Here is a 19,794-nt window from a genome sequence, read left to right as displayed (position 1 = left end):
ATAAGGGTTGGTGGGCCTGTTTTCAGGTCTTGTGCACTTTCCCACGGTGGCCCGGTATTCATCAAGGTGCTCAGTCACTGCCTGCTTGCCATGATTTCCTTGGCTCCAGGCTTGGGGACAGCAGTGTTTACTGGATTGCTGTTCTTATTGCAGAAGTTTTCAAAGGCCTTTGCGTCACACATCCAGCAAACAAGAAGTGCTGGACAGGGCTCTGTGTTCACTGCCCTCGGGGCTGGGGTGAGCTCAGGGCCTCTCCCTGACTGTGTGGCCAGAAGCACCAGGTCAGTGCTTGCTCTGCAGGTGCTCCTGGGGGGATGCTGCCAGGTGCGCCTGGAGACGTGGGGCCTAGCAGCGCCTGCGAGCTGGGAGCTCTGCACCTAGCAGAGCACCAGGACAGCCAACCCCTCCCCCAGCCTTTAGAAGCAGGCCAGTTCCCTGTGTCCCTGGACTTGCCCCCCTTGCCCTACCATCCTGGGAACACCACCCTCCTTAGCTGGCCTCTGTCCTGGTGATCTCCACTGCCAGACTGCACGCAGAAGGCAGAGTAGTGGCAGGAGTGAACTCTTCAGAACAAAGGCTTGTCTTCTGCAGCCTGTGCCAAGGGAGGGGCGGGACCCTGCAGGCTCTATGAGCCTTGGCCCTTTCTCTGAAAGATGCTGGTGGGCATTTAAAATCTTCCTTAAGATCTTTTAAATGTATAGACTTACAAGAACAAAACAAAAAGCATACATATAGATAGCTCCAGTGCTCCTCCCTGCCAACTAGGGCTGTGAAGTAGAAATTAACCTAAATTAGGAAGATAATTGTTCCTGTGTTAATTGCAGGTTGTCTTCTAAAGCTGCTTTCATCCTCCAGGCCCAGGCAGCAGGCTGGCTGCAGGCTCTCCCATGGATTACTGCGCATTGAGTTCCAGAAAGTGGGGACCAGATTCGGTGTTTCCCCCACTCAGCTCCAGCTTCAGTCTCTGGGTGACAAGCTGACCTTCACCTTGAAATCCACTCAGGGCTGCCAGTCCCCTCAGGCCCCACCCACCTCCAGCCCTTCCACACAGGCGACATAAACAAACACCAATCTATTTTCAGTGCCCCGTTTGCTGTCACAACTGTTGTGGCTTGTGTGCACTGGCCAGAAAGGCCATCCTTGGCCCTGCACCTGCCATAGATGCCTGCATTTGGCCTCAGCCCACCTGGGCTGGCCCTGGCAGGTGAGGATGACTTGCTGGGCTTCTTGGTTTTCTCATGATGCTTGAGATAGGCCTCAGAGTGAGATGCACTGAGCAGAGCCTCAGGGAGCATTCCGTTGGGATGTCTTTGTTAGGAACTTGGTGTTTCTTTGAAAGCCCACAAAGACGTGTGGTCATCCCATGTGGCACACAGCATCCAGTGGAGGTGGGCACTCTCTTCTAAGTGGCTTTTCTCCTGTTTTTCTTCCATTTTCATGCTCCCTGAATCGTTTATTCTATTAGTCATAACTGGGTAAAAATCTTCAAGTAAAAATCTCAACCTCAGTCACCCGTGTGCCATGAATGAACCCCCCCTCCCCTCCCAGGTGGTCCAGTTGTGAGGCACACCAGGGGTGCACGCATGAGCATGTTCACCTCTTTCTGAGCCTGAGGATCAGAATCCCTTATCCTTCTGAATGTTTCTGTCAGTGATACTGGAGGGTCCCAGGGTCTTTAATTTTCCACTGACCTCCTCCCCTCAACACACATGCAGAAGTGTCCTTCAGCAGCGAAGATGAGCATGCATTGCTGCTGGGTGTTCATGTCATTGCTCACGTCCCTTTGCTGTGGTTGCTGGTGCTGGGTGTCCCCATAGCCTAGCCTTGTGGAACTGGATCTGACCATGTCAGATGGGGAGACCCTGGGTATATTCTCCCAGCCCCTGAGGGCTCACTGTATCAGGTGAGGCTGGCGCCTGCTGTGTAGAACCAGCCCTGCTCCTACTTTAGTTTCATGGTTTCTCCTCCCCCTGAATCCCAGTCCTCCAGGACACTTTGTATTTGTCCCTTTTCGATTTTGTTTCTGGCACAATGCTGGGCCCCATTGTTGGAATTTGGTAAGGGTTTAGTGAGGGAAGGAGGAAAAAGTTATTACTTGAAATTGCTTCAGGCTGGGGATTTAGCTCAGTGGGTTCCACTGCCTGCCTCACAAGCTCAAGGACCCAGTACTAAAAAAATAAAGGAAAAAGAAAATGCTTCACCACTGCATTGGCCTGGAAATACGCAATGCATTATTGGAAGGGTTAAATTCAAAAGTAGCTCTGGGTGACACTGACTAAGCCAGACACAGGACTTGCCTTTTGTGGTTAATACTTTTTGTTAAAAGCAAAACAACAGCCAGAAACCTTCCTTGCCTCAAGGCCATAAAGATAACTCCCTGTATTTTCTCTTACAGCTTTTGAAGTTTTGTCTTTGCCTTTGGGACTCTGGTGCTTGTGTGTGGAGCAGGTTTGGGAACAGCCCGTTTTCTTCCCTGGCTTGCTGACCCTCCATGTGAGCTGTGCCATCCTGCAGGTGGCCATGCGGCCTGCCAACCGCTGTCACACTGCCATCCTGCCTGTGTGTGCACCAGAGCCTGGCTGGGGCGGGTCTCAGCCCGTTTTCCCTCCAGGGCCTTGTACATACCCTAGTGCTGTGGGGCCCTCAGCCAGTACCCCATCCCGCAGGGCCCCAGGTCCTCCTGCACTGCCACTCCCCTTCTGCAAAGCCCAGGTGGAAATTCACAGGCATTGCATGGAATATTCTAATTGAATTGGGGAGAAAGACTGGCATCTTCAGAGTATAGTTGTTTGTGTGGCATATCTTCCTATTGATTAGCTCTCCTGGGGTGTCTTTCCATAGATTTTTGTAATCTCCATAGAGGTTGTGAATAGAATACATTAAATTTATTCTTGGATAGATTATAATTGTCTTTCTGCTATGGAAAATACCTTTCTTTTAAATTAAGTTTTCTGTTGTTTGTGGAAATGCAGTTGATTTTTGTATTTTCTTTTTGTTTCTAATCACCTTGCTGTTTTAATTTCTAATGAGTTTTCTATGGCTTCTTCAGGTTTTCTAAGACAAAAGCAAATGTTGGTTGTGGTGTCAGTGTCGCCTCTCCTTAAGAATTCATCTGTCTTGCCAGTGTTATGGCTCTGGCTGGCAGGGAGTTCCAGTTTGGCCCTGTGCAGGACAGATCTGAGGCTTCCTGGGCACACTGGGCCTCAGAGGGACGGTTCCTTATATTTCCCAGGGTGAGAGTGTAGACATTTTTCAAGGTTAAGTTCATAGTGACCATGCTTCCTGCACTGAGTGGTCTCATTACCTCTGTTGTGATGAGCATCTAGTTTCCCTCCTGATTTTTGATGCGATGAATGACACCTCTAGACTTTCCACTGGAAGCCCTCTCTGGCTTCTTGTCTGAGACTCACCTCGTCTGTGCTAAACACTGTCTGTCATTTGATATTTGGCTAGATTAGGTTTGTAGTGCTTTAGGATTTTTCATCCTGTTCTTGAGTTGTAGTGGCTTGTAATTTTTTTTATGTCAATATTTTTATACTTTGCAGAAGAGTCTAAGAATAGAATAATTAATTATTTGAATGTTTGGGAAAATCAACCTCTAAAACTATTAGGGGTTCATATTTTCTTTTGGTTATTGACAGTCTAACTTTGTAATTCTTTTAGGACCAGTTTAAAATTTCTTTTAAGAACTTTTTTATTATTTTATTGTGGTGAAAGTTGTCATGATTTTTAAAAATCTTTTAAAATCTCTGCTGGATTTGTAGTTATGTACTTTGTTTCACTCTTCACCTTATTCTTTCTGATCAATCTTTAGTTTTTTTAAGAATCAATTTTTGTCTCTATCAGTCCTCTTAGATATGTGCTTGCTTTCCTGGTAATCTTTCCTTTACCTTCCTTGGCTTAATTCTGGAGTTCTTTTCTGGAGTCTCAAGTGGACACGCAGCTCCATAATCTCCAACCTTTCTTCAACACCCACTATGGTATGAGGTGTCTTTTGGCATTTTCATTTCATGCTCCGTTTTCCAGGTTGTACTGGTGGCATACACCTTTGATGTGATGGCGAAGGAATGACACCATTGCCTCTGTGGTCTTCCTCTAAAACACATAACCACACGCTCGTTCTGCGAATGTCAGACAAATCCTGGACATGAGATAGTCTACAGCATTCTCAGACAGGGCTCCTTAAAACTTCCAAGGTCATCAGAAACAAGGAAAGTCTGAGTAACTGTCAGGGCCACTGGAGTCATGGTGACCAAAAGCATCATATGGCCCTGGCTCTGAGCAGCTCTGACACATGGGTCAGTGCTGGCTTGGGCTCACTGGTCATGACAAATGTGTGTCCTAAAAGGATATTAATGAATAGAGCTGCTGTGCAGGAAGAGGTCCCCATGCATGTGAGGCTCTGGGCTGGTGCTGAGGTCTCTGTGTCCTTCCCCACTTGCTCATCATTCCTGCCTGGGTCTTGCACCCTCTTCCTTTCTGATGCATTTACTGTAGGAGCTTTGGTAGATTTCTTGGTAGTAAAATCTTTGTTTTTGTTTATTCTACCTGAAAATGTCTATTTTGTCCCCATTCTTGATGATGGCTTTGCAGATTTTCTAGATGATTTTTTTTTCCCTTCCCTTCACACTCAGGTACTTTGCTGTTCCTGGGCTTCCCTCTTCGAGCTCACTCAGCAGCACCCCCTCCCCGTGTGTCTTCTGATGGCCACATGGCACATGCTGGCTGCCAGTGCTCACATTTGTATCTCAGTGTGCTTCAGTGGGGATTGCTCTTGGTCTTTTGGCCTAAGTTCACTCTTTGCCTGTGCATTTGTGTCTTCTATCATTTCTGGGAATTCTCAGCCAGCATTTCTTCCTCTAATTGCTCTGTTGTCTTCTCTTGCTTTTGGGGCCCTGAGTAGACAATAATGTGTTCCTTCTCGTCTTACTCTGCATGGGCCTTCATCTCTCTTTATATTCTGCTCTCAATTGTGCCTCCCTCTGCTCAGCTGTTTTCTTCCTAACTATCTTCCCATATACTTAATTTTCTTTTTTGTGTTGTGTGGTATATATTGCTCAAACATCTTTGAGGCATTTCTTTAAAAGTTTGTAAGTTGAGCTTTTTATTTTTGAAAGTCTGTTTGAGTCTTTTCCTAAAATGGTTAATTTCAATAGTTCTGTAGCTTCGCTGCCCATTGCTTAAAAATAAGCCTTCAGTTTAATGCAGATGCAGGGAAACATAAATGGATTTTCTAGAAAGACACAGAAGTAGCCAGTTCTGATTCTGATAATTTGAGCAGTGGAAGCATTTGTTTGACTTGGTCTTTGATGTTTCTGCTGACTTTCAGCCCTTTATCTTTTCCCTTCTATTTGAAACCCATGTTTACTTGGTCTTGTATATGGCTAGTGTGGGAATTTGAATCAAGGATGCTTTTCTTCAAACAAGAATCTTCTCTCAGCTCTGCTCTCAGCTTAAGTTGAGTATTTCTTATTTCTGGCTGCCTAAGAATTTCTGTACTGGTGGTGAGCCCAGCCATGTGCCAGAAGCCCTCTCCATGCAGAATCGAGGTTTCCACAGTGCAGTTGCTTGTCTGGCACCATCTGCCTGTCCCAGGAGGGAATGTTCCAACACTGCACCAGCATCCTCTGGCCCACCTGCTCCCACTCCCAGGTTTCCTTCTCCCCTACTCTCTGGTGCCCAGGCACCTCTGGTGCTACAGAACAGCACCAGTTCCATCTGCTGCCATATGTGGGGATCAGAACCCAAATCCCAGCTAGACATTCTTCACTTTCAGCGTGGCCTGTCCCAGTCCAGCGTGGCCCCATGTTCTGCCCCCTGGGTGTCTGCTCGCTTGCTGTGACGCCTCAGCTCCCATCCAGGTCACTGCTGCGGTGACTCAGATGCAGACTCAGCCTCCCTTGCCACAGGACAGCCAAGGCTGTCAGCTCATCTTTCATACCTGTCACCAGGCACCTGTGGGAGCTGTTTCCTGGAGTCGCCATGGCCTCTGGAGGGAGGCAGAGCTGAGATGCTCACCTGGGGGCAGCTGTCACCCATTCTTGGTGCCAGCAGCAGTTCCTCGGGTATGCATCCTGGTCCCAGCCTGCCCCAGCTGTGGCCATTCCTGCTCCCTGGCATGTTCTCTCTGTCCCTCATATCAGCTATTCCACTTGCCTTTGTCTTTGAGTCAGACTGTACCCCTGGAGACCTGACGCTTCCCAGAGCTGTGTTCATCAGGAGTGGGCGGAAGTGCTGTCTGTAGTCTCATTTTCATCTCTGGTCAGCTCACCGCCTTGTCAGGGCCTCTCCTTGCAGCAGAGACCCACTGCAGGGCCTCCTTCCAGCTCTCCCTCCGCCTCAGTGGCCCATGTGACTGTAGTGTCATGAGGAGGGGAGTGGTGAAGATGGAGAGATGTTGAAAGCCACCAGACACAGAGTGCTTCATGTTTTACAAAAGCGCTTGTGTGCTGCAGAATGGAGCGCTAACTGGAGGAGAACCTCTGCCCTGCCCCATGCCATGCCCCAGGGATGGGATGGTCCCACCTCCCAGCTCCACAGAGCAGCTGGAACTGGATACTCTATGTAACCCCCCCCCTTGCAGACCCACTGCCAACCAGGTGTCAAGCCAGTGGCCTGGAGGTGAGTTCTGTTGTTCTTACCCAGCTCCTGACACCCCTCGTCTAGGGAAGGTCTCTCTGGAGCTGCTCGTGCCTCTCCTGCTCTGCTGGACTCCTTATGGCTGGTGCTGCCACCGCTGGACTAGGGGAGCTAGTGCTGAACACTACCATCATGAACTGCAATTATATACACATACAGCTTAGCAAATCACATTAAAAACAGAAGACATCACTACCTACAATTCACTTTGCCTGACTGTTTGCCCAGTGGCTCTCCTCTGTGCCTGGTGCAAACATTGCTGCAGGTCGCTCAAGCCTCAAAGTGGCTGAGCCAGCTTACCAGGCTGGCTGTCCTGTTACCATTCTCAGGAGCTTCAGCCACTCCAGGCTTCCTGCTGCTTGGGACCCCACAACTCTCTGCCCCAGGTCCTTTGCCCTGGCTGCCCCTGTGTTAGTCAGCTATTATCTGTGAAAAAATACCTGACATACTTAACTGTAAGGAGATGAGTGCATTTCAGCTTATGGTTTGAGAGATTCAGTTCCTTTGTGGTTGGCTCTATTGCTTTGGGCCCTTGATGAGGCAGAACATTGGCAGATGTTCACCCATGGCTGCTAGGAAGCAGAGAGTTGTTAGGAAAAGACCCAGAGAGGGAAGGGCCAGGGGCCAGATAGACCCTACAAAACCATGCCCCTCATCTGAGTCATCCTGCTAGGCCTTGCTTTCTAATTTCGCTGTGATGATGTTAAGAGTCCTAATGATCCAGTCAGTTCCCATTGCACATCAGCTGGAGCCACTCCTTCAACAGGGAGCCTTTTAAGCTCTTATTCCAGACCACCCTGCTGGCAACTCCTTCCTCCTGGTTTGGGGTACCCACCTCCTTGGGTCCGGCCAGAGTAACCAGTAGCCTGCTCCTTTGCAGGCGCTTCTGTAGCACCTCCCACTGAGCCTGCCTGGGTGCAACTCACTCGTGCAGTGTCAGACCCGAAGCAGGGCTTAATCTGGGCTGTAGCTGCTTGTGTGGGGCCTGCTGCGTTTCTGGGTGAGTGGGTCTTCCAGAGATTGTGTGGTTTAAAAATGATAGCAGCATCTATGCAGAAGGACAGAGATGTGCAAGTCTTGCACTGCCTGTTCACTGTGAATGGTTCTGGGATGTGGGCATTCTGAGTTCCATGGTTCTGATCATGTCTAACACGAGATGGGACTGTTCTCTGCACTTCTCTGGGGGTTCAGCATCGCCCTACACCCTGCAGCTTCAGTACTTGGAGCCAGGTGCAGGGTGAGCAGCTGCCCATTGCCCTTGTCCAGTGTGCTGTGCTGTGCCCTCCCCATTGGAGAAAGTAGTGGGCATGGATTAGTCCTGTTTACCAAGAACTCTTGATGCTGTGAGAGCGGACTTCCCAGAAGCAGCTTTGTATTCACTACATTCTTGTGGATTTTAACATGAAGGAGGTTTGGGACAGAAAGTGCTCCAAGGGATGTGGCTTGCTTTCTTTAATTCAGCCTTGTAGGGGTACAGGGCATACTAGCTCTCAGCATTATCCTTGTCTCTTGGGCCATTGGCATAGTTACAGATGAGAGACTATAAAACCGAAATGTCCAGGTGGCTATTTCCCTTTGGTCAGTGTGTGTTCCAGGGTTGATAGGCCAAGAGCCAGTGCGTACTTCAGGTGATGTGAGTTGCTCTGGCCAGCACATTGCTGGGTCCCTAACCACGACCAGCCCAGCTCCTTGGGTTAGAGCATGTGCCAGGGTCCTCTTCCATGCGAGCTGGTGGATGTGTCCTTCAGTGGACCTCGACCACTGACTGGAATTGGGAGAAGGGCTGTGCTCAGGTTCTGGCCTCATTTGATGTGCTCTTGAGCATCCTCCATGTTGCACAAGTCCAGTGAGAGGGCTTGCATCTGCTCTCTCCTCAGGGTGGACAGCTGCGGTTAATGATGCCACATGGCTGTGTTTCCACCCATGCCATTCCGGGTAGGGCACAAAAGCATGTTTTGTTTGGTAGCTTCTTCTTGTGTGCCCCTGCAGCCACCCTGCAGAGACCAATTCTGGGTCTCAGTTGTCGCTGCTGCCTGTGAACTTGCTTGCCTGAGGCGTGGTGGGCAGCCTGAAGGGCCTGGTTTCTGCTGCTGCTGCTTTTCTTTTTTAAATTCATTTTCCCTTGCCTGCTCTCACTTGCCCTCCTGCTTGGCTGTGTCTCCTCCTGGCTTGCTTTAGGGGAGAGGACTCAGATCTTCTGTGTGACAGTGAAGAAGACAGTAGAGTCTGTGAAGTGTAGAAGTGTGACTTAGTTCCTTGGAACCTCAGTGTGCTCATCAGTGAGATGGGTAACTGAGACCTGCTTCATAGGTTGCATGTGAATTTGTAGCATGGTGATAGGTAGAGGGTTTGCTCCCTGGTTCATGCAGTGATGCTTTATTCAGTCACCGTTTTCAGCATGTACAAGTGAGATGGCTCCTGACTGAGGCAGCAACTCCGAGGAGCCCAGAGTCTCCTGTGGGAAACAGCAGACCAGGGCTTTGTTTTTGTAAGCGCAGGCCATTGTTCAGTTTGAATTGGAATATTCTGGATCTGGGAAGCCCCAGACCCTTTAACTGCCTGGTAGCCCTGCCCCTGCCTGGCTTCTCTGGTTTCTGGCCCCCGGTGTTGCCAAGAACACTGTCTTGCTTTGCACAAAGCAGAAGAGCTACAGGGTGTACAGGGGCCTGAAAGATGAGCAGAAGCAAGCCCAAGCCTTCCCTGAGTTACTTTGACTGAGCTGGTGTGAAGTGTATGTTTCTACTTAAAACATTTACTTTCTTTTTACAAATTAGTGTGTCAGGTTTTTTGTTTAAACCAACAAGATGCTTTTGGTAGCCTTGTGAAAAATATAAGGTGCCTCTTCTTGGAAGACCCCTTCCAAGGGTTCCCCAAGATCTGACCCACCCATGCCCTCAGCCAGCCCCTTTGCTCTCTGCTCTCATCCCGATCTGTCTGCTTGGCCCCTCTGTCTTCTGTGGAGTGTTCGAAGACTCAGCAGTCTCCAACCTGTAGTGAGCATCATTACTTTCTGAGAAGCCCTGCAGCCTGTAGGTGTGGCCAGGAGCTCCCTGTGGAAGAGGGACTTGCCGTATTTGTCTCCTGCAGATTCAGAGCTGTAGTGCCAGGGAGTTCCTGGAGGCCAGCAGGGCAGGAGGCATCATAGCAGTGGAAAAGCAACAGCAGCCCTAGTTCCTGTGTGCGTGGCTGAGTGCTGGTGCAGTGGTGGAAAGGCTTTCACAGGCAGACTTCTGAAGCATCCCAGCCTGCCTCAGTGGTGAGCTAATGCTCGCAGAGTAGTGGGCATGGGCCTTGGAGCCTCTCAGAAATGCCCCCAGAGACCAGAGTCTCTGCAAAGAGCTCACCAGGTAGTGGGTTTATGTGCGGTCCCTGTGCTGGCACCATGGAGACCTTTAATGTGATCTTTCCTTAAATGTGCCCACACCTCCAGGGGTCAGGGCCTCCCCATTCCCTGGCCCACCTGCCCTCCCACACTGCTCTTTTCTTCTGTGCAGGATCTGTGTGCGTACATGCGCGCACGTGTGCAGTACTAGGGATAGAACCCAGGGCCTTGCACACACTAAGCAAGTGTTATACCATTATGCTGCATCATCAGCCCTTGGAGATTGCTGTTCTTCAGGGGAGCTGACAAAGCTGAGGTTCAAGTTCAGGCCATGGCTGCCTTAAGTTTGGTTGGTCCCTTAACATTCAGGAGTCCAGTGTGTTTTCTTCTTTCACTCATTCTTCAGCAAACCCAAGCCCCTTCTGTGCCAGGCATGGAGGGCAACACTGGATTGCCCAGGTAAGCTGGGCCCAGCACTCAAGGTCCCCTGGAGCTGGGCAAGTGTGCTTATCACACAGCACAGTGTACTTGTCTAGGTGCTCTCTGCAGAGGGCATGAGCACAGGAGATGCAGCCATCACCACTGGGCCTTACCTTTGCTTGGCACACAGAGGGCGTGTATGCTAGAGGAGCGTGTGCTGGGGTTTGTAGTCAGGGGAATGAAATGGCAAGATGTGTGACAATGGCTCTAGGCCCCACCATTCAGTGGGGTTTTCCCCCACAGAGCCCAAGGCCGGCTCCCTGTCACCCCCCCAGCTGCTCCGAGGAAAGGATATGTGGGCCATGTCTGGGCAGTCTGATCTCACCGACACCGGAGAGACTTCTGTCCCCATTCCTGGTGCCAAGGGTCCAGTGGACACTTTCCGCCCAGCTAAGGAGTCCATCAGAGCCGTATGCATTCTGCATGCAGATGTGGTGCCTCTCCCACCCTCAGCAGCAGCCCAGTGGCCATGGTGTAGAGTGGGCAAACCGGTAAGCCCTCTTTTGTCAGAACAGTGGATCTGGTGGTGGCCTGGTTCTCACCTACCCTCCACAGACCACATAGACTAACTGGAATGCAGAGACCCAGGAGCCTAGGTCTGAGGCTACAGCTGGAGAAGGAACGCATCTGTGACCTGAGCCCTGCCAGCACAGTACACTGCACACTGGGCTGTGGAGGCACTGGGCTGGTGGTTGCTGCACACTTCCTCCTCTTGGATCAGCCCTGCCTGGGCCTTGGGCATGCTGAGCGTCCCGGTGTGCATCTCCAGTGCCGTGACCCTGCCACTGTCAGAGCTGTCTGCACAAATGTGTGGAAGTTCAGGTTGGCAGTGCCTCTAAGATGTGGTAGTGTCTTGGTGAATCAGCAAGTCTGAGCTGGTGCCACTTGTGTGTGAGCCCTGTGCTTGGACAATTATGAATCATTTGCTTGCCTCTTGATTTGCGTCAATCAAACCACATGTGAAGAAAGCAGCCGTGAGCAAGGCTTTGCCAGCAGCTCAGCGTCCAGCAGGGACATTCGCCAGAGACAGCCTCAGGAGGCTGGCCTGCGTGCTTAGCCCGGTGGTCCGGGCCGTGGGCCTAGGCAGCCGCGGACCCTCCAGGCTTCCGGCCCAGACCCAGTCCCTCTTCCCCTCCTGAAACCACTGTTAGCCATGCAGGAGATGGGAAGATGGTGATTATAGCTTGCTCTGCTGTTTACTCGTTTCCTATGTGGAATCCTGCGGCGAGCAAGATGCATTTACAGCTCTGGGAATGTTTACAGCTTAAAGCAGATCCACTGATCTTTCCTTCCCTATTGCACAAAATAATTTTAGGACTTGGCTCTATGAAAAGATTCGTTGTAAGAAAACTTAATTAAAACGGGATGTCACTGCCCCACACCCTGGCCCAAGAAACAGTGGAGGGGGCCTGTTCCCACTGGGTGCAGGGCTGGTTGGCCCAGGGTCTGTTCCAACCAGCCCTAGGAGAGAACAACATTCAGCTGGGGCTTCCGAGCCTTCTGCAGCAGCTTTCAAGATGAGGTCTGTTCTCCTCGAGTCCCAGCGGCACCTCTGCTGTAGGCCTGGCCCAGGGAGCCCCCCTTGTAGAGTCAGCCAGGGCCGGAGTTCCCAGGGGACCCCAGCCCTGTGGTTTGCTTCGTTTTGTTTTATTTGAAGTAGGCAGATTATGTTCTCATTTTTACTGTAAAGGTTACCTTCGTTATTGTTGAATCAGCTGTTAGAGAGTAGCTGAGTCCAGTTGCATGGTTAGTCACAGCGCAGACCTGGCCAGCCCCCTCCCTCACCACGGCTGTCCGTGGCCCTGGCCCTCACATTTTCACAGGAGCTGGGAACTCCAGGTCACAGGGCAATGATCCTAGTTTTCCTGCCTTTGGGTTATGATGGGAAATGTGTTTAGGTGTGATACTTCCTGGGAGTTGTAGCGGCCTGAGTGGTCACAGGGTCCTTCTGCTCCTCCTGAGGTCCCTCTCTGAGTTGCTCCAAGTCGCTTCTGTAGCCGTGAGCCCAGGACTGTGTGTGCAGCCTTCTGCAGCATCTTGGGTTCCACACAGCAGCAGAGCAGACCGAGGCAGAAGAATGCCTGAATCTAAGCCCTGCTGTTGCTGTCTTTTGCTTTTTATTACAGAAAATCTCAAACATTTACAAACGTGAAAGACCATAGACTAATGAAGGCCCAGGCTGCACTCCCCCGCCTCAGTGATGGTCACTGCCCAGGCTGGTTCTGCCCATCCCTACTGTCGCCACCACTGCTCAGTTTTTCAGTGATTTTAGCTGTTACACCGTGTCACGTAAAACTTACTGCAGCTTTAATTCATGAGTCCTTTAGTACTGTCAACCAGCCAGTCATTATTATCTCAAAATTTGTTTAGTTTTTTTGGGTGGAGCCTAGAGGTGCTCTCCCATGGGCTGCATCCCCAGCCCCCACTCCCTGCTCTTTTGCTTTGAGGCAGGATCTCCCTAAGTTCAGGCTGGCCTTGAACTTGTGATCCTCCCGCCAGACTCCTGAGTAGCTGCATAACAGGAGTGTTCCTTCACAGCCAGCCATGTGTGTGTGGGTGGTGGTGGTTTAAATAAGTGCTAAATAAGGTCCGTAGGTTATGACAGGCAACAGTGTGACCTACAGTGTCCTCCCCAACTCTGGTCTTTTTCTCATCCCTGTGCAAACAGTGCAGGTGTTTGTTGAGAACCTGGCCAGTTGTCCTGTTTAATACTGCAGCTGCGACTTTGCTGCGTGGGCCCTGGGGTGCTGTTGAGCATAGTCCTCATGGTCTGTGCTTGAGACCTGGTGGTCCAAGGTGAAGTCTGCCGGACAGTCCCCCTCTTCCCTGGGGGCTGTAGGAGGGGTATTTGGAAACTCACCTCTTCTTTAGATATGAGGCAGAAAGTAGGCTTCTACTGAGAGAAAGTCCCTCCTCAGCTCTGCAGTGCAGAAAGAAAGGGAATTTGATGGTTTTTAGCCTAGTAGCTAGCTAGTTGCCTAATGTGACACAAAGTTAAGTAATGCGTTTTATCATTTGTCTTGTAGGTTAATTGTGAGCTCATAGATCGGAGTAGATTTTATACACACACACACACATATATTATATTATTATATATTATATATTATAGGCCTGTGCCTTTATTTTGTTACTGTTGTTTAAGGTGCCATATCTTTAATCCGAGGGGCTCTGCAGAGTTGGCTTGAAGTCTTCTGACGTGACTTGGTAGTCTCCAAGCTTCCTTGCTTTGCTACAACAAGACACTTCATCACTTGGTACAGTTCTGTCCTCAGTCTGGAATCAGCCATTTATCTGATGGTCATCCCAGATCCTTGCTCACCCAGCAGAGTCCCTTTTGCTGACATGGCTGTAGGCTGTGGATGAGAATATGTACATCCCTGGGGCCATAGGTTGGCCTTCCACTCACCCAGCCTTCAGGCATGCAGTTCAGGTTCCAGGTGGCTGGCTGGCTGGCAGGTCTGTAGGGAGTGAAGAAGCCATTTCAGGAAGGAGGGTGCAGCTCCCACCAAGAGGTAGAGCAGCAAGAACTGGTGTGGGGCCATAACAGACTCCTGGGGACACAGGCCACCCTTCTCTGCCAAGCTCACATGGCACTGGGCTGTGGCACCCACAGCAGCTGCACAGATGCACCTGTGGGTTGAGTGCCGGCTTGTGGCACCCACAGCAGCTGCACAGATGCACCTGTGGGTTGAGTGCCGGCCCCTGGGAGTCCTTACTGGTCCTGTCTTTTTGATCATTGTCATCTGAATGGATAGGAAGTGGCATCTCACCTTCCCTACTGATTAAGGATGCTGATCTTTCCAGGGGCTTATTGGCCATTTGTGTGTCTTTGGAGAAATGTCTGTTTAAATCATTTTCCCACTTTTGTATTGTTTGTGTTTTTGTTGTTGCATTGTAGGTGTTTTTCCAGATAGAGCTCCTTTATGTAGATAGGTGATTTCCAAATGTTCTTTCTTGTTCTATGGGTTGGGTCTCTTTTAACTTTTTGGGTGGTGTCCTTTGAAACACAGAACTTTTTAAATTTTGATGACGTCTTCTTTGTATTTTTTCTTCTGTTACTTGTGTTCTCATGTCTTCTGAGACATTTATTGGACTCACTTTGGGTGGGATTGGTGGTGTGCACCTCCTTTTGGGTCCAGCCTCTGGCATGTTGAAAGTCTTCTTGGGCTGTTAGGAGAATGCCTGTTCTGTGCCTCGCTAGCTTCTGCCATTTCCAGTGGCTGGCTTCGCTTTCCCACAGTTGTTTTTAATTGAATGTCCATGGGAAAACAGCCAAGTAAATTGAAGGTTTCTAAGCAAGAGCTAAGTTTCTTTGTTGATTTTTTTTTTTTACTGTGCTTTTTCATTGTTATTGTGCACAGTTTGTTGGCATCTGCGTCATGTTATGAACGTCTATTGGTACTGAGATTGCAGCATAAGGGTTCTGTACTCCACACAAATGTTCCATAATATTCTGGAGGCTCTGGGTAATTTACAGATGGACGTTTTCCCTATTGGAGGGTTAGTTATGGGACACGGAGCCACCAGGAACTCCCTGTGGATATGCACACTCTGAGATGCGAGGTAGGGACTCTGCCACCGACTTTAGGGTGCAGATCTGATTCCTGATCCCTTGAAGTGACCACAGAGAAGTAGGGGCTGCTGGTGGGATCCCTCCTGGCTAGGCAGCAGAGCTGTACCTTTCCCGTTCCTCATGAGGAAGTGTTACAGGCTGTGGTTTGACATTTCCGGCTTGTGGCTAGTTTCTTGTGTGTACTACTTTCTATAGCTGTGCAGAGCACTTCTGGGAACAGTTACAGAGCTTTGCTACTTTCACTGTGTCCTACAGGATTTGCAAGGTCTTCACTGGCTATATATTGTGTTCTGGAACCTTAGGAGGCTGCCAGGATATGACATAGGCAGTGGTGCCTCTGGCAGGGACCATTGACTGCTGGTGCATTTTAGATGTGACCAGCAAGTTCCTTCCATGTGAGGGTCTGTATTAGGTGACTGTCTGGTGTGGTGGGGGCTTCACCATGCGGGGCAGGAGAAGTATTCATGGTCATGGATTGGCAGCTGTGTAGCCGAACAATAGGCAGTGAGGATGGGCATGTGCCCTGAGCCAAAGAGCAAGGTGACACTGCTGGCTCTCCCAGATCACAGATGGGAACCCCGAGAGGTCATATAATGCACCAATGTCACATGGATAGCAGGTGGCTTGGGATTTCCCCAGGCAGAATATGGCTGACCATATGTGTCACTAGCTGCCATGTGAGTACCTGCTGTGCACCTGCCATGTCCTCAGTGTCCAGGGTGGTGTCTTTGTTCCAGCTCCTGCCTGTGCCAGCCGCCACTGCTGGTACTCTGGGCTAGGGGTTGGTGGGGCTGGTGGCTAGCAGCCTGGCGCTTGGGGGGCAGGAGTGGGAGCCCTGGAGGGTGGCCATGCTGCTGTGCTGGGACTGCATGAGAGGGTATGCAAGCAGTGCTGGGCCTAGGTGTCAGCACTCTGGCCCTCAGTGCCAGCCACATCTTTGGCACACCTTGTTCACTTTCCTTCACTCCATAGGGCCTAGCAGAATGCTACAGGAGCTCGTGTGTAACCTTAAGAACAGCTTCAGACACTCTGCCAAGCACCTCAGTACTCCAGTGTGGCCTTCATGGTCATTTAGAGCTGGCTATCTCAGGGCCAGGAACTCATGGGTGTTTGCTTCAACCCCTGTTCCTGCTGCCTCTTCTGTGTCTCAGTGCTCTGACAGCGGAGGAGCCTGGGTGGAGGAAGAGCAAGGACTCCCATGTCCCCCAAAAGTCCAGGAGAGGCATTCACAGGCTCCAAGGGTGTTCAGGACAGTGCTAGTATCAGAGGCATTCTTACTGTCTTTTGTTGCTGAAAGAAGATTGATCCCAGCATTCCAGATGGGAAGCCACAGGGTGCTTGGCCCTTGGATAGTGATGGAGGCTTCTGCAGGCCTTTCCAGTTTGTAATGGGGCTTCTTCCACCCTTCTGCACTGCCTGTGAACCTGGCTTCTGGAAGTCTGGACTAGTTCTGTTGAGATGGGCCATCTGTCACCCCCAGGTGTGCGTGGATTCTAGGGAAGCAGAACCTTCTCTGCAGGGCCATGGCTGAGGACAGAGGAGATCTCTTCCCGGAACCCGCCGCTTATCAAGGCTCTCTTTTGCCTTCCCCTATGGGGGCAGTTCCCCTAGGACCAGTGCACTGGATTTGGCCTGAAAGAGGGGCCACGCCCTGGCCTCACCTCCCAGCCTGCCCACAGCTTCCTTCCCCATGGGGAGGATGCCAGAGAGCTGGGCTGTGGGTGGCTGTGCAGCCTCTGTCAGAGTGCTCTGCACACTTGCCAGAGCTCCTATGACTGAGGGTCACTGTCCCCTCTAGGGTAATGGGCACAGGTGGTCAGAGCCAGCCCCTGAGCAGGCAGGCCACTCACTCAATACTGAGTGTGTGTGGGGTCCCTTCCCGGGAGCCTCCTCACCACCCCAAGCTCCACAGGGCCTGAAGGTGCCTGAGTACCTTTCATCCAGCCAGTGAGGGCAGTGTGTCCAAACCGTATCACAGACCAGGGAGCAGATGGCCAATCCTTGGCTCTGTGGGGTGCCTCAGAGGCAGCAGACAGTGGGGCCGTCTTCCACCAGAGAAGGCCTCTTTGCTAGCACAAGCCTGGGCTGCTCAGGGCAGATCTTTTAAAACCACACCCATTGCTGCCTGAGATTGACTTCCCTATACACAAGTCTGTTGCTGTATTTGCCAAGAAGTCACACATTGGGGGAAAAAAAAACCAGTTTTGTTGCTCTGTTTTTGAAACCACAGGAGTGTTGTTAGGGTATGTGGGTTTTTTCTCCAAGTGCTTGTCCTAGGGTGAGCACACCTGTGTGGGAAGACCTACTTGTCACTGGGGGTCAGGGAGTCGGAGCACGGTCAGTCTCTCCCTGGGTAATACCACACTGTTGGCCCCCACCCACCTCTGCAGCCAGACCCTAGAGCTTTGCTTCAGGCTTCAGCCTGCTGGCTCAGTGGTGGAGTAGGGGAGAGGAGAGTCGTCATGAGCTTCACTGACCCTGGAACGTTCTGAGAGGTGACTTCCTGCTCGGAGGGAAAAAGAAAGCAAATTTCCACTCAGTGGACAGCACAGGGGAGCCCAGATCAGTGTAACCCCAGACAGGGAGCTGATGTGGGCAGCTTATGGGGCCTCCTGTGGAGGAACAGGCTCTCGGGAAAGCAGTCCTGGAAGCATCAGGCCCCATGGGCCCTTGTCCCCCAGAGAAGAGCTGTGTCCTGCAACTCCAGGGCACTTGGGTACTCGCAGGTGCACAGGTTTTGTCTGACTGTGGTGCTGGGCAGGCCCACATTCCTTTCCTCTACATTTCTTTTTCCAGGATAACCATCGTGTCTGCCCAGCAACCTTCCACCTTCCCACCCACCCCCCTACGGAGGATTGAACTCAGGACCATGCACTTGCAGAGGCAGGCGTGGTGCCACTGAGCTAAAACCCCGGCCAATGTACATTCTTAACAGACATTTAAAACTCAACCAAACAAAACCATTTCCTGCCCCCACTTGATTTCTGTGCACTCATAAATGTGAGTTGCATTTGGAAGTGCCTGTGCTTAAATTTGCAAACCAAAACCAAATTTAACCTTCGAGGCGCATTTGTGGGCTGGGCTGCCTGTGGGGTGAGTTGAAGGGCAGTGCACAGGCATCCACTGAGCAGGTGGGTGACCTTTCAGAGGTGACCTGGGCCCATCTCCCTGGTGACCTCCCTTTCGTCTTCTCCTCGTCGAGCTCTTTCCTTGGGCTGGCTGCTGACTCGGCACGTGGAAGGCATGTAACCCCCTTTTGGCTGCTGCTTTGGGATCTGGGGAGCAGTGGACAGGTGGGAGTTGTCCTCACTGAGCTTAACTTGTGCGGAGAGAAGGCACAGAGTGTGGCTGCTGGGCAGCCAGGGGTTACACACACTGGATGACCCAGGCAAGCAGGTGGTGTGCTATCCCCTCCCGAGGTCAACAGCATGGCCACCATCATCCCTCTGGCTTAGAGCCCCTCACATGTGGCCAGTACCCTCCAACTCCTCCCTGATCAATGCTTCCTTTGCTCTCCTGTGACCCTCCAGAGTGTGCCTTTTGGGTGATCCTTGTAAGTGCGGGGACCAGACCTCACTTCGTTGCTGTTAGTTACCCCTTTCCTTCAGCACTGCCCACGTGCATGCCTGGCAAGACCACTGGGTCTTGTACACAAGCTGGGTGTTGGTGCAAGAGCTCCCCTGTGAGGGCTCTGGGATGCGGAGGTGGTCACTGCTGTGCCTGCTTGGCAGAGGCCTGAGTTCTGCCAGTCACTCTCCACCCTGGGCACAGCCAGGAGCAGGGAGGTGTTAGTCTCACTGGGAGATGAGGGGAGAAGAAGGAGGGAAGCTCACCATTGGGTGGCCGTGAGGGTGGCTGTGTGTAACCCCCGCATCTTTGGAACCATACTGGTTCCAGGGGCAGGGTCTGGGGCCCAGAACAGCGGTAGTGAAGAAGTGCAGTGTTTGTGTGATTTACTGCAGGTGTCCCGGTGGTATCTGCTGGTGTGACTTCAGGCCAGGGAGCAGGCACGCCTTCTTTGTACACCTTTCATCACTCAGTGTCTGTCTGCCAAAGGAGCCCACCTGTATCCTGGCTTTTGAGGGAGCCCAGGTGAGTCCTTCACAGAGCACAGGTGCTTTGAGGTGGTCTTGGAGGTACTGGACCTTCCAGTGAGACATCTGCTGGCCCAGAAAGCAGGGTGGGCCCTGGAGCCACCATCTAGTCCCCATGCAAAGGTGGTGAACCTGTGGCCCACATGCTGCAGTGGGCTGTTTGTATCATTGGTTGCTCACACGATTCGCCGCCACTGCCCTAGAGTCTCAAGGCAAGGGGCAAGTCACGGAGCCCAAATGGTTGCGGGGGGACATTGGCAATGAAGTGCCCCGGTTGCCTACCTCCTGTGGGTCCCCCACGCTGGCCTGGATGGCGGAGCGAGGCTGAGGGGCCTGATGTTAGGCTGTGAGTGGGAGCAGTGCCCTGCCACAGCAGATAGCAGCTTTGCAAGAGACAGTGGCGTTACCTCATCTCAGACTCAGGGTGATTTCAGAAGATCCTAATCTGTTTCTAATTAGAATGTCATCTCTATCTTTACAAAAGCTTTTCTCTCGTCTGTCTACCTCATTATTTTTAAAATCGCAAAGAAAATGCATCTCTTCCATTTATAATTCCTTAGAGAAACAAATTGCTGCTCAGGTTAGTTGTTGCTGTTGCTGTTGCTGTTGTGTCTTTGCTTTGCAGTGCTGGGTGTTGAAGCAATTCTGTTCCAAAGTGTTTTATTTTGGTCACTGATACTAAGCCA

At 51.2% G+C, this 19,794-nt stretch overlaps 1 protein-coding gene across 8 annotated transcripts in view; it reads left to right on the top strand.

Annotated features, from left to right (window-relative positions):
- The window catches only part of Hdac4 (histone deacetylase 4), a 250,766-nt gene that overhangs the window by 83,680 nt on the left and 147,292 nt on the right, over nt 1–19,794 (top strand). Inside the window, exon 1 of one of the 8 annotated variants that reach the window (XM_010615701.2) lies at nt 14,952–15,004. The exons of 6 other annotated variants lie outside the window; for them this stretch is intronic. In XM_010615701.2, the coding sequence (XP_010614003.1) occupies nt 14,998–15,004 (7 nt within the window). In that variant the 5' untranslated portion in view covers nt 14,952–14,997. Of the gene's footprint in view, nt 1–14,951; nt 15,005–18,996; nt 19,107–19,794 lie in introns of those variants that run through there. One more of the 8 variants, XM_033764732.1, reaches the window with a different exon arrangement.

Source organism: Fukomys damarensis, unplaced genomic scaffold (assembly GCF_012274545.1).
Source record: "Fukomys damarensis isolate Sample0158 unplaced genomic scaffold, DMR_v1.0_HiC HiC_scaffold_16, whole genome shotgun sequence".
Lineage (NCBI taxonomy): Eukaryota > Metazoa > Chordata > Mammalia > Rodentia > Bathyergidae > Fukomys > Fukomys damarensis.
This window is presented reverse-complemented; position numbering and strand designations above follow the sequence as displayed.